Consider the following 17832-nt stretch of genomic DNA (forward strand, 5'->3'; position numbering starts at 1 on the left):
AAACAACAATTTAAATACGTTGAGGCCTAAACAATTTGAAAGCACGCGAACTTTAGCTGCAGGGTAGTGTCAGTGCAAGGGGGGTGGGGGTGTTCTAGGAAGCTGCAGCAAAAATATTGAAAATATTGTCGACCCAGTTGAGAGGCCAAACAGGCCCTCAACCCACAATTGTCAGATATCTTTATTTTTGGGGTAGGGCAAGCGGAGCAAACGTACAATTGGATGATCAGCGAGATGGAGTGCAGTCAGTTGAGGGGCGGCGCGGGTGGGCAGGGCGCAGGTAGTTGCTAATAAGTCGAGTGTCAATTCGAAGTGCTTGCTATGTGTTTCCAATAAGCAGTAGCACACTCACTCACTCAAGTTTCGTCAAGTTTCGTTGAGTCACTCTCTCTCTCACACATGCACACACACACACACACTCACACTCAACAGCTCTCACTCAATGCGAGACAGCCTGGCAACGCCTTCGATATTGCATCCCGTTCACGCTGCCAGCGCAGCTATCTCGCTTGCACACGATACAGCGCAGCGGCTGGCTTATCATTAACTGTATCGGAATTTGCTTTTTGTTGGCGCTCTTCGAAAGGCGAAAAAAATAGCAGAAGAAGAGCAGCAAAAAAAGTGGCAGCAACTAAAAATGTTGAGTTTGCTTTTTATTAACACCGCTAGATGTCTCTCTCTGGCGCCCATTAAAGTCTAATTCAATTGGATTTCTGATGCTGCCGCTTAGTCAGCAGGAGGGTGGTGAGTGGGGCAGGGGCGTTGGGGGTTTAACACGTCCTGTAGCTGGCTTATTTTTTTATGCTAACGTCCTGCCTTTGAACCTAATCTCTTGGTTCTCGGCACCTCTTGTTAGTGGCTCGTATGTTACTCGTTTCCCCCTGCTACCCTCCAAACCTGCGCCCTCCCTTCTGGCCCAGCTCCTTTGGCAATGCATTGTTGTGGTCGTGGCTCTGCGCAGAGTTCGCGCAGCCAGGCAGCACCTCCACCCTTTTGGGTTAAATACTGACAACCCCATTTGAGCGCCTCTTTGCACTCGCTGCCCGCTGCCCGCTGCCCTTGCCTGCTGCTGCCCCTTTGGCACCTAACCCCCAACTTTGCCATCCATGTTGGCAACTGGCCAGTTCCATTCTTCTTTCTACTCGTAATTTTTTTCAATTTTTTTTTTTGCTTCCTCCTCGTTGCGGCTGCGTTGGGCAGTTCATTGAAAGTAGGTGCCTGCACGTTAAATGTTCTCTTTAAACAAAAAAAATTATTTCCGTACGGGCACAGTGCTTTGATATGTGCTTTAAATGGCGCCAAATACTAATCCAAAGAACATATCATAAAAGATAGCTAGGCTAAATATTAATTGATTAGATTTTATTAGATTATTACATCTACAATTTCAAGTTTCTAGCTCTTATAGGTTCTGAGATCCTTGCGTTCATACATACGGACGGACGGACAGACAGACGGATATGGCTAGATCGACTCGGCTATTGATGCTGATCAAGAATATATATACTTTATGGGGTCGGAGATGCTTCCTTCTGCCTGTTACATACATTTGGATTTTGCACAAATACAATATACCCTTATACCCATTTTTAATGGGTTCAAGGTATAATAATAAATACAATTCGCAAGTTGTTATCAACGCAGCAGACGCAACGTTCTTATTAGCGAGCAAACACTGTAGCAGAAAGCTTAACTTATTTTAATTAATAATACATTATAATTCTCTTATAATCACAAGACTCAAATAATTTGGACTGAGAGCTAGGAGCTTAAGCATGAATTAAGCCTGTTACAAAATGGTAGCCTAATTGAAGCTTAATATTTTATTTATGTTTAAGTATTATTTATTTTTCTAGCTTTGCGGTTAAGAAAATGCTGTGATTTATTATTAATAATTTATGCTCCTTATAATTACATAATTAAGTATCAATTTATATATTTGCTTATCATTAACTCTTTTTCTTTTGCAATATAACACTGTGTCTGTATATAGAAATGTAAAAATGCTGATACAAATTTAGATTTAAAATTTTGTAGATAATAATCATTGCCTATGTCGAAAATATATTGTTACAATATGTATATGTGCAAATATTTATACCATATACGATCTACCCCCGGTCGTGTGCCCTAAGATGGAATGCGGGTCATTTATTTTTTTAACAATGCTATTAGCTTTATGCCCAGAAAAAATATTATTAAATTCTGGCCAAATAGCCTAATTTAATTGACAGAAATAAGTGCAAGTTTCTGTATAGTTTTTTTTTTTTTTTCACGGGCAACAATAGTTAAATATGGCACAAGTTTTTTACTTTTGAAGTTTCGCCAGTGTCTTAAAACTTTCAGTGTTTGCTTTAACTGCAGCTAGTTGAGGGTGCTGCTCTGTAAATAGAAATACAATTTTAAAAATATATATGCAATATATATACATGCATTTATGCACCAAGGACTCGAGCAGGAAGTGCACTTATATAACTCACACAGATACACACATATATATATATATATATATATATATATACAGCTTCAGCTATAAAGCATCTACATAGCTACGGAGATACTTCGCACACAAACCCAAACTTCGCTCGTCCCCAACCTCCAATCCTATGCATATCACCCCCTACAGCCCCTATAGCCCACACTCTTACACACAGCAGCCAACTGGCATATAATTTACATTGTTGCTTGTTTCCCTTTTGCCACGCCCTCATCCCGCAAACACCCTAACGTCCCTTCGGCTCGCCTACGAAATAAAATAAAACCGTCTGCTAGTGGGTTTGGCGTGAAGCGCAAAACTTTTACATTGATAAATTTTCTAGTAATTCCTCTTTTCGGCTCGTCGCTTTTGCTTGTTTTGCCCTGTTTGCCGCATTTTGGGGCAAGTTCTGGTTGCGCGACGACTTTATGAATAAGTGCTAAAATGCCAGAGTCCAGGACCGCAATGGACCGGGCCATGTCATCCTGGTTAAACTGATGAGCAGAAGCATACCATCTGCAATGCCCCGCCACTCTCGCACAGCCCCTGCTCCAGTTTTCGTTTGAAAAAACGTATCTTTTGTTTGTTGTTGTTGTTTTTGTTTTACAGCCTGATGATTCATTGGGGAAAGTGGAGCCGTCGCCGTCGCAAAATGAACAAAATGTTTTCGCGTGTACATTTTCACTCGCTCTTTTGCAAGTACACAGACGCACACACATACAGACACACACAATCACACACAGCCGCCATTTGAAATTAAGCCACCAGAGTTTGGAGTTTCTCAACTCTGCGCCCCGATGATGGATTCATTTTTTGTGCTCTGGAAAAATGTTCATCAGTTTTGAGCACAGTTTTTCCTTTTTCTTTTTTTGTAAAGTTCTTTGAGCTATTGTATTTCTTTTGAGATAATATAAGCTGATTGTACAGACAGAAAGCTATAGAGATTTTACCAAAAATAGAAATAGATATTTACAGAGCTATATAGATTAACAATTATGAAATATTAACACTCACTTAAGTCGCTTAGTGAGATTTTAAATTAAATTTATTTATATAATAGTAGCGGGTATAACCCGGCATTGCTCGTGTCATTTTTTGTGCATTGCTTTTTAAAAAAACTTTTTAATACAATTCCCGTCCGTAAAAAATTTAAACATGATCTTACTATCTTAAACTCAACATCTATTTAAAAAATATTCAGAGTTTATTTAATAAAGAAGCGAAAGTTCGAATCAACAGCTTCCGCCTATGTTGGTCGCCGAAAAGTAAAGTTTCGTTCATTAAACATAAATTCTAACAAAAAATAAAAATTGCGAAAAAAAATTGTTTTCCAAATTTCCACAGTTGGAAATTTTATTTTTATGTAGGGCTTTAAAAATAAGTTTAAGAAAAGAATTTAAGACTTTGCCCCCATAACCTTTCACCCGCATTTAGCATCCTAGAGTTGCGGACTTTTCAAGAAGTATGAAACATGTTTGAAATTTAAGTTTCACAAAGATCTTTGAAAATTATTGAAAATGAAGTCGAGCGAATTGTAAACCACAAAAAACTTTCGTGCAACTATTTTAAGACTCCTTAAATGCAAATGGATATAGAAAAAAGATTGTCAGGTACACAAGAGTATATCTCAAAGCTTTTAATATATCCCTTTGCATTTAATGATCTTTTAAATTGCGAATATGTAGAGCTTATTTTTTATATTTTATTTTATTAAAACGAATTCTAAATACTTCGAACTTTTTATCATGCAAAATTCTAAATAAGGTAGTTATGTTTATATCTTTTACAATTCAAGTTTAAATGTAAACCAACGTAATCTTTACGTATAAGCTTTTAGTTCAGGCAACTTTTCCACTTTTCAGCTCTTTCAGATTAAAGTTTGCCAATTTTATAAAACTCACACCTATTTGATCCTTTACCGAAAGCTAAATTATGCCAAAGTTAGCTTATGACTGTAAAACCTATTTTAGGTAAATTTTTTTAATATTTTTTTTACTTGAAAGAATAAAAAACTAATTTAATATTTAAAAAATAAGTTTATACCTTAAACTAAAAAGCAGACCAATAACAATTCGAGTGCAATTTTCATTATGAGAGTCATTTGCCCTTTAAATGCATTGAGCCCAATCAAATGCAGCACATGCAAGCGGAAAAGCGTTAAATTTAAGGGTTTCAAATGCCATATAGTACTGCACATACATATATACTCCCTCAATAAATAGCCCTTTATATAAATATATATATATATGTATTTATATATACATATATATTTGTGCTCCACTCGAAATGTATTTCGAGCGCGCATGTCAAAGGGTCACCTGAGCGAGTGTGTGTCTGAGTGTGAGCGCGCACGTGTGTGCGTGTGTGTGTGTGTGTGTTTGTGCTGTGCTTGGCAGTAATTACATGCGAGCCTCCCCTTTTTAGTATGAGCAACTAAAACGCCCAATTTTATTTATGTGTCTCGACCAAGCCCAAGTCCAACCCCATGTAAAGCAAAGCTACACTCAGAGAAAAGACTATGACTCCTATAATCAAATTAGGCAGAACTGTTTGAATGGATATTCGCAGCTCAAACACATTTATTTGAATGCTGAAATTTCTAAACTCAAGACGTTATTTATCTAGCTAAATTAATTTTTTGTTTATTTCGAACTGTTAAAACTTATTTAAAGCCTGCAAATTCTTCAAATAGATATTTAAGTTTATTTAATTTATTAATCAAGTTAATGTACTAAAAATTTAGCATGCACTTTTTCTCTGAGTGAACTTTCCCGTGATCCCTTCGCGCTTCCATAGCATTGTCCAAGGCCCCATGAATTAAACATTTGCGATAAAAGGCTGGGCTGGCCGTTTGGAACTGCAATGGAGAACATGTCACAAATCATTAGCACATATTCAAATCGGGTGTCAAAAGGTCACACAAAATGGGGCGCTCGATAGCCCAGGCCACATATATAACTACTACTTGGAATCCCAAGCAAATAACACAGCGGTTCGGCCTGCGCCTAAAAGAGAAGAGAAGATTTTAATGCAAAATATTCAAATGCATAATGTTGACCTTAAAAACTTTACCTAATTGCGGACACAGGCAGAAAGGTTAGAGGCTGTTCCTCAGCGGAACAATAGCCAAAAGATGCGAGAGGCAAGTATTCAAATGCTGAACTGTTGCGGATGCTAGCTAGGTAGTTTCCAGTTTTGAGTGTCCGGCGCTGACCCCATGCTATAAGAAAATTAACCTTTGTGCTCGATGGCGAAAACCTCATGACGCAACGTTGACAAGTTTAACCCCCTAGCCTGGACCCTACGTATAGGCTACACACACTGGTCAGCTAGCAAATGCAATCAATTTTTCCTTTTTGCGTAAATTTTCTGCTTTATTTTCTCAAAATCTTACACACACGCTCAAATACTTCTAAAGGGTTCTACCTGGCTGGGATCTGGAACGGAGTTCCTTCTGGCCTAGGAGGGGGGTTGATTTTGATTTTGGGTCAATTTTATACGCATTTCCATCTTTCAGTTTTTGCATACGCCGAGATTTGTTGGCGTTGTGTGTCCTTTTTGGTCAGCGTGGGAATTGCGCACAAGGATATTGACCAGCGTCAGCTTGGAAAGGACTTACTCCGATTTTAATGAAGCGCAACGCTTTGCGGTCTGCTCCATTTGTGCGCCTCGTTCCTGTTTCAGTTCCTTCGTTTTTCACATTTTTTCGCCATGCACTTTTGTATACATCTATTCAAAGCAAGATTTTCCTTCATATTTTCCGAGGTAAGAATATTTGGAAGAACCTTTTTTCAAGCAGCTAAAAGTCATTTCTTGTTGGGGGAGATCAAGTTTTAGGACTTGCAGAAAACTGCTAGATATATATCTTAGTTTGCCTCGCTATTGGCTATTTGACTTTTCTTTTTGGGAGTAGGTATGAAAACCAAAGCAAAGTGAGTTTGAACCGTGCTGGCTGGAACCTGGATTCCTTTTGTTGTTTTAATATGAAGGAATTCCGAATTGAAGTAGATTTACTGGCTTAAAACAAAGAACATTTAAGTCGACTTGTCCGAGGCATGGATATAGTAAATCAACTTAACGTGTTGAAAACTAAGGCAGGACGCTGGCTTGAACCGTAAACCAAACCTGCGATAACATTTATTGACTGGCAGCCCTGATGCCAAAACTTACAGAAACTTTATCATAAGCCTGAGAGAAATATAATTATCTGTATGCAGGTGACGATTTGCCTGGACTGTCGGACTTTTTGACTGACCGACTGATTGATGAAAGCATAAGAGATGGAAGTCTGCTCTTGTTACAGTTTCTGCCTCTTAAGTCCTAAGGCAAAGCTTTGACTTGTATTTGGGAAAATTGCACCCGCAAGTCCGTAAATTTAGTCAAAAATGGTTGGACGGAAAATTTATTGGAGAAACCATCAATATGAACGCTACTGAAAATGCGTTGGCCGTGCAAAGCCGGTTAATACGCACTCATATGAAAGCAGTCTTGAGGTTCAGCATTGAATACGAATTGAACGAATTTCACACATGGGCGCTAATGAATTTAATGAAGTCATTTTTCTTAAACCGATTAACAAAACTACTTACAACAAGCGACTGCCCTGCCCCGCTGACCCGCTGCAGTCCTGCCCCATTCTGTTGCCTGCCCCCTTTGCCACATTCTGCTGCACGTCACTTAGAACAAGCGAGTTCATAATTTCGTATCATTAATCATTCGCTAACAAAGAGATCTTGCGCCGAGTGCGTGGCATCTGCGCTGCGGGAGGGTGGACATTTGGGTGATGCGCCGCGATTGACAGCTACCAAAAGTGGCTCGGGCGAAAGTAATGCGAGAGCTCGAGTTGAGTTTAAGCTGAGGTTCGAGTTTGGCTGCCGTGGAATTAAAAAACAATTGTTAATTATTAAATTTTAAGTCTTACACACTTGGCCCCAAATGAGCCTCATCAGCGCATGGGGCCAACAACAACAACAACGGGTGACTGTGGCACAACTTGGGGCCCAATCATCGACTGTGTTGTGGCCGACACCTCGCTGATGAGATCATTCATCAAACCTCAAACTTGTAACTCGAGACTCGAAGCTGGCGGGTGAAATGAGTTGCCATTGTTGAGAGCTGCCAGCCCAGACAGAAAACATTCGGCTCGAGTTGGAGACTCTTTTTTTTTCCAGTGTGTGGCTGCCAACGTTTGACTTTGACTGCTTAATTATGGCAGCCAACGGTGGCAGCAACAACCACAGCAACAACAACAGAAACAAGTAAGAGGTTCTAGTCGGGAGCTCCCGACTAGGGGATACCCTGAACCCTCTTATTCCAACACCAAATAAATAAGTAAACAAAAGTTCCCTTGGCAGGGTTCGAATTTGCAACTGACCGCATTACTTAGTGTCGACTCTACTCAATAATACTTTCCCCGGTAGGGCTCAAACTCGCGACAGACCGCATCACTTGCTATGCCTCTACTCAGCAGCCACACCAACAATTAAGTACTTATGATAAAAAAGGAACTAAAATAACATTACAAAAAAAGGATGCAATTACCATGCTATTAGAATGCGAAGCAGACGCGCATGAATGTGTGTGTGTGTACATGTATACAGAAATTCTTAAAGCTGCTGCCCCATTCAATTGCGCAGTTGCATATAACTTTGGTTTTTCTTAACCGATCTTTATGAAAGTTTCTACAGTATATCTTATTGTACCATAGAATATTTGTGTATTCTGAAAAAATCAATTGCATTTAAATTGTTGTTTAAATTGGTTGGCAATAAAAGTTGGGTTATTAACTTGATTTATAGCTCTGGGTGGTAGCGGGGAGGTAGCGATAGGTATGAAATGAAAGATACTTGAAATATCTATAATATTCTAGAAGCATCATATCATGTTTGGTGGCTCTAGATCTTATTATTTACCCAATTTGCTAAAAAAAAACAGGTTGTCGATATCGATTTTTATCGATTGCTTGGAAACGGAGTAAGTTATCGATTATCGGAAACAAACTCAATCTCCGCGGGAACTAGGAGCATCTACATCTAAAATTTCAAGTCGCTAACTCTTATAGGTTCTGAGATCCTTCGGCTCATACATACGGACGGACGGACGGACGGACGGACGCACGGACAGACAGACGGACATGGCTAGATCGACTCGGCTATTGATGCTGATCAAGAATATATATACTTTATGGAGTCGGAGATGCTTCCTTCTGCCTGTTACATACATTTGGATTTTGCACAAATACAATATACCCTTATACCCATTTTTAATGGGTTCAGGGTATAAAAAGGCATCTTATAGCCAACGAGTTCATCTGAGCATTGACTACTTGCGGTCTAAATGGTTTATGAATGTTTATTTTTCGCATTATAGTTAGGAGTCTAATATATTGCGAAAAGAGAAGCGAGAACCTAAACAGTTTATTAAATAAATGAATAATGCAAATCATTTATAGTTAGTTTGCTAATAAATAAATACAAGAAATTGTATCATGAAGTATTCATTGAGAAAATGTGTGTGTCTTATCTATAAGGAAGTTGAGATATGTGCGAGAAAATCTTAGACCACAGAGGGCAGGGTACTTTCTATTTGAACACTGTCCTCTGGATTATGCCTGCAGTTGATACAGTAAAAACTTCGATTTTCCCAAATATAGTCACCAAATTATTTTATATTACTTTATATTCACCAAATTATTTTATATCTATATTTATATAAATTATTTTAATCTATATATCCATTCATTATTGTTTTCCATATATTTTTAAACGACTTCGCAATGAAAACTCTGCAAAGGGACACTTCTATTATGCGGACACTTACCTGGGGCAGACATTCTCTCTCAACTCTCTCATTCTCTACTCCATACTCATTCCCTCTCTATAAGGCGAGCACTCCTCTTGTGCAGGCAAAAATTACCCGACTGTCGCCGACTGTCCGCTCAGGAGAGTTTTCAATGTAATAAGAATATAAAAGAAATGTGCTATAACTATGTGACTTTGGTTGCAAATAATATTGCAGCTTCAACTTTTGGACTTCTTAGTGCTAAATAAATAAAATAAAACTTAAATGTTTTTGTTACAATTAAACAGTTTGGCGAAATGATGAGTCAGTCCACGAAAGCTGTTCGTTAGTAAAGATTTCACTGTAAATTATTCAAATTATCAACCAATATTATTAGTAATTTTGCATATAATTATTATCAGAGGATAGCTAAGCATAGGACAATTTTTTTTTATTTATTCAAAAATATTTCTATCAGCTCATACTTTAAGTCCAATTACAGTCAGCCAGACTCACTCTCACACACACCCGCACACAAATCTTGAATCTTTCCAGTTCCATCAAATCGGATTAAAGTAACCACACAGTGAGCCCCACATTTTGCATCTCCGTTTAGCCACAAATCGGAGGCAAGCACAAATTCAAAGCAAATGCTGAGAGTGGAAATATAACCGCAAAATGATTTCCCTGCCCGTTGGCTATTTGTTGAGTCTGCGAGGCATGGGAAATTCAACGTGCATTTCTTGACCAGGAAAATGCACGTCAGGCCCGGCGGCTGCAGTTGGGCAACGAACAACAACAACAATACCTACGAAGAACAACAACAATGTGCCACATAGATGGATCTACATGGACATGGACATGCACCATAAGTCATCGGCATTGATAGCCATCAATCGCGGGCCGTTTTTCCAACATTTTCTTAGCGGGAAGTGTAACTACAATTAGTCGGGTGCTGGAGCTGCGGCCACAGATCTGTTGCCTCTTGGCCGGCACACATATGAAAATCTTTTGGGGCTCGTTACTCCAACGCATTTTCCATAACTTGGTCATTTTTCTTAGACACTGCACATGGCGGCTGCCAAGGTAACCACAGACACAGCTTCAGCTTTAGCTGCCCAGTCTCCACAGTCTGCCTCTCTGCCCCTCTGTTCGTGCTTGTACGTCACTTTGTCAGTTTGTCAGTTTGGGTCTTGTGGCCCCGTTTGGTACCGTCGCGTACCGTCTGGGCTGAGAATTCTGCTGCGGCTCGTTGAACCTTTTTAACCGTTGCTTGGTCAAGAGTTGTTAACCATATTAAAGTGTTCAATGATTAATTACACGCGTCCAAGATTAATTGAAATCAATCAAAGCTGAAGTTAACTAATGGCAACACGTTTGTAATCTACGTTTGCCCGGTGTGCCAGCCCCCGCCCTCTCATCCTCATCCAGCTTCTACACGAACCATGCTCATGTGTGCACGCCTGGAATTTCTTATAGGACTCCTACTCCTGTCCCACACATTCGTTTCATGCTCATTTTATTAGCCGCAGATTTAGTTTCTTCTTTCTCTCTCCCTCTCTATCTCTCGGTGTCCCTCTGTTTCTCTTATAGTGATTCCCAAACATAATTACAATAAGAGGTCTGTGGGTTAGGCGTCTAGCAGCTATGGGCTCGAGTTAGGAGCTGGGCTAGTTTCGATTTTTCTTTTCAGCAAAAAGTAAAAGTACCTCTTAGAAAACTGCAGAAAATTTTAAAATATCTTTTCTTTGAATAAAATAGAAGCCGTTTTTGAATATATAAATTAAATTTGAAAATAACTTGATGATTATTAAAAGTTTTAACAGTAATGATGCTATGAATTACTTGGCTATCATAAGTATGTGTACATGCTTTAAAACGTAAACGTAAACTTTTTCGGTTCAAACATAAATTATTTTTTAAATTCCAGGTTCAAAAAGGTTCGCAATAAATCGGTTATGTTTTTAATATATATTTTAATTAAAAATTATTTAATGGTTCGGTTTATCCTAATAACTGACCAGACATTTTTTGAACTAAAGCAAAACATGGTTCAGTTCGGGTATCGTTTCAGTTATTTTTTGGGCAATTGGTTTGATAGAGTTTTCGGATGATATTAAATAATATATATGAACTCCGAATTGAAAGTGGTGGGCTCGGTTGTGCGGCCTTTATTCTCTGTTCTCATCCAAAAAACACAGCGCTATTAGATAGACTATGTATATATCTAGGGGTCCTCTGCAAGTATTTAAAGTTAATCGGCTCTAAATCAGCTTGCAGCTTCGATCTTAATATAATCTTAATTAAATTACATCTGACTTTATCCGCATTGCTTTAAGCCGAAGTTCTATCAGCAGTTGGTTTTATTTGGCATTCATTTTTACTCATCCTTGCACACAATATATAATATATTAATTAAAGATATTTTATAAAACCACAAAAAAAGGAAGCCACAATGTAACACGTGTTCCACAGACACAGACACACACACACACACACACACACACGAAAATGTAAACTGTAAAATCGTGCACTAATTAAATTTAAAATTTGGGGCTTAATCATGTGACGCACACAGAGAGATAGATACAATCGGCTGAAGGTACGGCAATATCAATTGGCTGACAGTATGCTAAATTATGGATTATGCCCCTGGGGCGAGGACAATCCGCATATCGGTTACCATGTGCCTGCACGGAGCACGTGTCCTGCTTGTCCTGTGTGAGGCAAAACATAACCGATTCGCTTCCTTCCGGCAACACACCTCGTCACAAAAGCGCCGCAAATGAGCGAAAGACGAGCTAGAGCAGGCGGTGGACACGTTAAGCCCCATCTCTAGCTTTGACTCTGCCGCAAACCCACATGTGGTTAATTATAATTACGCAATTTTAATATCAAAACATGCTCGGCACGAAAGTCAGTTTGTGGCCCGGTCCCAGTCCCAGTCCCGGGCTCGGGTTCGGGTTCGAGTTCGAGTTCAGCTCGAGGTCCTGGACAACCTACCTTTAACTAACTGTGGGGGTTGTTGGTGCTGGCGTTGAAAAGGCGCAAAATGATGAATGAAATACGACGATTTTCAATGACAACAAGCCACCCCCGTTGGGCACGAAACTCGACAGGTTTGAGTCCAGAACGAACCCTCGTCCTGGTCACACCTCACACCAGCAACACGCACACTTTGAGCTTTGATTGAGCATATCCGGTGGGATTACTGCGGGGGTTGGATGGGATGTTTTGCGGTTATTTATACCCACAAGTCAGTTTGTTTCAGCGGCTCGCTTCGTCCAGCCAACCGCAAAATATTAGCTTTTATGATATTGATCGAAGCCGATGTCTATTGACAATTAAACAATAGCCCGAAACAGTCAAGCCAAGGGGCGGAACTGTTGCCACAACAAGCCACGGATATGAATTTGAATATGTTTACGCATACGAATAAGAATACGAATACGAGCACCCATATGCCCCACAGGGATAACCATCTGAATTGGCGCAAAATTAATATGGGTGTTTTGGTTTGGGTAGCGGCTTCCAGAAGGGGGCGAGAGCAGAATTTTATTTGCGTTGATTTTTATGTTTATTAGCAGGATTAATACATCATTAATCTAATCAGCAGATATTTGGTTCAATTTGTGAGTTCGGGTTTTATTGCGTGCTTAACGCATATGCCGCAAATTTAATTGTCAGTCTGTGACTGTATTTGTGTTTAGCAGACTGTCAGTACTTGGTCTATTGTGGATGTAATCAGACGCTGGGCGCAACTAATTCAATATTAAAGAGAGAAAAAAAAAGTTATTGGAAAGTGAAAGATTTTAAAATTCAACTTTCAGTTAGTTTAAAGGTAGTTTCTCTCTCTCTATATCCCACGATCTGTCTCCCTCTTTTTATGCTTAGCTTGGTATCATTGTGTAATAAATATCTGTTTATAACTCTATGGCTTGAGCTTTCAGCTTTTACATAGTTTAAGCTCTTCTTATGCTTATCAAGCTTACTTGTATGTAGACTGTATAGGCTATATGATTATATAAATAAAGCTAGGGTAGATGAAAAGCTAAAAGCTTTTAAGATATGCCTTTACACATCTGTAATGAATTTATAGCCATGAATAGGCTTAGATTATAAGAATAGGCATTATAATATAAGGAATACGTATGTGCGGGTCACATGAGTCCACCTCAAAGGTAATTTATGCGGAACGCGCTGTTTACTTGAAGAAACAAACAAATTAATTTAAATACGTATTTTGTTTAACGGGCGGGAAAACAACACGCAGTTGCTGGCAGATCATCAAAAAAAAAAAAGAAAAAACAAACAAAGGTGACAGACAGAAAAAGAGAGTGGCAGAGAGAGCGGGAGAGAGAGTAAGCACACAAAGGTCATCTAATAAAAATTCGAATGATAATAATTATGGCAATCGTACGTGATAATTGCAGCAAGACATAGGCACACCCACACACACTCCAACACCACTGATGCGCCCCTGGATGATGCTCTGACGTGTCTCCAAAAACCAAAAGTAGAAACAGCCGCCAACTCGTGACAGCTCTGGAACATAAACAAACAGACGGCCCAGGCACACACGAAAATCAACTAATTAGTAGGTTGCTGGTCATGGACGGCGGGGAGTTGGGGTGACTGCAGGCAAAGATTAATAAATAAATGGAGATTTGCTGTTATTTATTTTTAAAACAAATATCTCGAGCAGACAGCGTCGCGGCAACAGGCACGCACAACCCAAACCGGGTCAACACATTGCCATGGGCGAGGTCAAGTTCTGCTCTCCATATGTGGAATTTCACTTTTAAGAACTCGAATACGGAAAAGCTCTAATCTAATTAGCAGTATATTTTGTTGGGGGCCAAAATCAAAGGGAATAAAAAATACTTTCAGTTACTTTCAGTCTTATTTATTACACATTTTAGCCGTAGAAACCAAAGCCAGGACGTCCAAATCCGCCGCCGTAGCCGCCATAGCCGCCATAACCGCCGCGGTAATGATGATGTCCATAGCCGCCATAGCCGCCGCCAAAACCGCCATAGGGCCCTCCAAAGCCGCCGCCGTAGGGTCCGCCAAAGCCGCCGCCAAAGGGTCCACCAAAGCCGAACTGACGCTTGGTGCGCACCTGCTCCTCAGCCTGCTCCTGGGCATAAGCCAGGGATAGCAGAACACCCAGAATCACGGCGAATAAGATTGCGGCACGCATTCTGAACGTATTTATTATTGTTTTTTGCTTGTGTTTTTGTCAAATTGAGAAATCGAACTGTGTACGGCTCTTGGCCAAGAATTCGCTTTTATAGGCATCGCTCCTATCGTTTATCGCCTCGGTATTAATGAAATTCAAGAACAATCTAAGCAGAATTCCCCCATATGTTTACCCAAAAATCAAAAGATAGAAACTCGTTTTTTAGTCAGCTCAAAAACAAAAACACAATTTGGCCGGCCACTTAATCTTCGCTAACCGCAAAATTTTGTTCTTTTTTCATTGTGAATTTAGATTTGACAGGCTTTGTGACGAAATAGATGAGTCTATAAAAAACGGGTTCCGAACCTATTTTTCTGTTTGTCCCAAGACAGCGCCTAAAAAGTCAATGAGCTGATAGTTTATATGCGATCTCTTTTCTGTTTATGCAAATTACTTTAAAATCTATATCAAACGCCTTCTCGTGGGAGATATACATTTATATTAATTTGGGGACTTTTTGTGGGTATTTTGAGGTTGTCAGTACGCATAAAATATATATTTTAATTAAATATTTTCGCTTATGGTTATGTAACTTATGAAATATGCGGCTCTGATATCATGGAGTTAATTATATGCCAAGAGTTTCCTCCGAGTTACAAGCTGGTTGCCAGAATTTCGATTTGCTTTAATGCAAATCAGTTAGAAAATCATTCGAAAATGTATTTAACTAAGACATTGATTAGCGCCATATAAATTATATTCCATTTTAAAAAGTTATAAACAAATTTCACTAGCACAATTTATACAAATTTAGCAGTCTAGCTAGAAAACAAATTCAGAGTATTTCATAGGGAAATTTTATACAGTTTTGACATAGTTTGACATAGTTTGGGATAAAGTGTTTGCTATAAGACATAGAAAGTTTAGGCCAATATTTTACTCTTAATGGAATTTTCAAAATATTAATATTCAAAATATTATTAAAAATTGTATATAACTAAATAATAAGCAACATATTTTTATTTTAACTTTAATTAAAATGTTATTAATTGTAAAAATTTTTTCTAATTCGGACAGTTTGTAGGTGGGAAAGAGCATTTGCTGAAGATTGTATAGTTTTTCATAACAAGACATTTAGCCTAGCGCCAACGTGCTTTTAACAAAAAGCAAACAGGTGTGAAAGATTTGTGTTGTTATAAGATCTGGCGCTCTTTTTTTACCTTTATTATTTGTTGATCATAGCAAAAGGCAATACGGCGTATTCGATGCGGAAGCTGGATGATTGTTGTGTTTGGGTTAAAAACAAATACATGTTTATCGCTGGAAATGCCCAGAATGATCAATGATTGGACGCTAAGCACAAGCATATTAAATAACCACATGGATAGAAAACAAAGATCAATAAATAAAGCTGTTGCTGTCCATTTTGATGTGCTTTGATCTTTATATGCTGCGTTTATGTTTGTGATTTTATATTTTATTTTTATTTTTATTTTTATTTTTATTTTATTTCTGCTTCTGACATGTGAGTCGGCAAATAAAACTTCGAGCTTGTGGTACAGATGAATTCGCGCCATAAATCAGCAAAGTTGGCGCTGCGCAACGGAAGCATCGATCGATTCTGTTGTCAACGAAGCGAAAGAGCAGATCATCCTCATGATTCTTATGATCATTATCACGATCGTGTTCATTAACATTATCAATGTCTGGCTGTGTGGTTGTGTGGTGCTCTGATTTTCAGGTTCCACCCAGTTGCACATGTTCTTCGCAGACTTTCAGTTCGACAAAGCATTTTCTTCTGGCAAGTTTTCACTTCGATTTTCAATATGTGTCGTTGCGTTATCGTTGTGTGTGGCAGTGTGTGTGCAAGTGTGTGCAAGTGTGTGTGCTGTCATGTGATTTAAGGGTACCCGTAAATCACGACGCTTGTCTAATTTCGTCTTGCTTGAGATTCCCCGCATTCTTGCCAGCTCAATGGAATCATTTCTTCATTTCGAGCCTGTCAAGTGCCTCCAGCACTCTGTCCTACATTTTCGCACATGATCGCCACAATTCCTCTCGCTCTCTCTCTCTCTCTCGCTCTCTCTTTCTCCGTCTGTCTCTATACACTTAACGACGCAGCTTGGCTTTTGCGCAGCATTTATCGCATCTTTATCTGTCGACTGTATTTTGTATCTGTATCTGTATCTGTCTGCTGCATTTGCCGTATCTGTTACTGTGTCTGCGCCAACTGATCGTACAACTTGTATGTAACTCACTTTGCATGCTCAAAACTCACACCCGAATTCGCCTCCCCCTGTCAACATATTTGCCACTGTTGTGCCTTGGCTGCGCGTCTACGCGATCTGCCAGCGATCGGTGATTTGTGTTGCCGATCCTCGATCGACCATACCATTTACAGACATGTCAGCCAGTTGAACACACATTCGCACACACACTCGCCCAAATTAAGAGTTGCTTTCGTTGTCTTGTTGAAACCACCAAACGATCGCTTGTTGATCATGGTGCTGCTGACAGAGCTACCTACTTGTTTAGACAACTTCTTCAACAACTACGACATTTGCGCAGCTTAGGACGAAAAGTGAAAGTTTAAAGCTTGACTAGTTCCACAAATGAATCATAGCTTAATACACTCATGATTTATTCATCTTAGACAATAATAACTTAAGAATATAAAGTTAACTAAATGCCTACGTAATTAACTTTCTATTTATATATCGCAAACACAAAAAAATCGCTAGACTCTAGCTCTAATAATGAATCTCTATTTCGTATTTTAAGGGAAATGTTGGAAGGTATCCACAAACTGAAATATTCCCAGAGTTTGGTATATCTAGCTCATATACCTTGAGGTAAGTTAAAAAAAAAATGTATGGATATTCTGGAAGTTTTTCGACCCATGGCATAGAAGAATATATTCAAAATTGTAGGTCTCTAGCTCTTATAGTTTTTGAGATCGTAAAGATTAAATGTAATGTTTTCAGGCAATTTCTATTAATATACACAGTCTTCATTCGTTTCTGATATATTGAGACAGAAGTCTATAATATCATAAGATAGATATCAGCTATATATTAAATCGATGTCTATTTGTTTAATATAACTTATAAGACCTCAACTAAACGCTATAAATATGTAACTATTTATTAAAGCAATCTTATGTGAATTATGTACGATTTAAGCTGTTGACTGTACAATTGTGATTATTTTCTATTTGCGAGTGGCGCTTGTTGGTCACGCTCTCTCCCCACCCCCCTTTTTTTTGCACACACACAGACACCCACGCACACCTGAACAATAGGTGGAAATACGAACCTGTCATTATGCTGAAAAGGGCGCTGACAGGTAAAATGTCATATATATGCAACCATTTGGCATGCCATCAAAACAATGG

The 17832-nt window shown here is 39.0% G+C and overlaps 1 protein-coding gene across 1 annotated transcript; it reads right to left on the reverse strand.

Annotated features, from left to right (window-relative positions):
- Positions 1-14172: 14172 nt before the first annotated feature.
- On the reverse strand, positions 14173-15235 carry LOC115763771 (keratin-associated protein 19-2). Its single transcript, XM_030706491.1, has one exon. The coding sequence runs from the start codon at positions 14457-14459 to the stop codon at positions 14175-14177; it is 285 nt and encodes a 94-aa protein (XP_030562351.1). The 5' UTR covers positions 14460-15235; the 3' UTR covers positions 14173-14174.
- Between the last annotated feature and the right edge of the window lie 2597 nt (positions 15236-17832).

This window comes from Drosophila novamexicana, unplaced genomic scaffold (genome assembly GCF_003285875.2).
Source record: "Drosophila novamexicana strain 15010-1031.04,08,12 unplaced genomic scaffold, DnovRS2.1 tig00000770-arrow-pilon, whole genome shotgun sequence".
NCBI lineage: Eukaryota > Metazoa > Arthropoda > Insecta > Diptera > Drosophilidae > Drosophila > Drosophila novamexicana.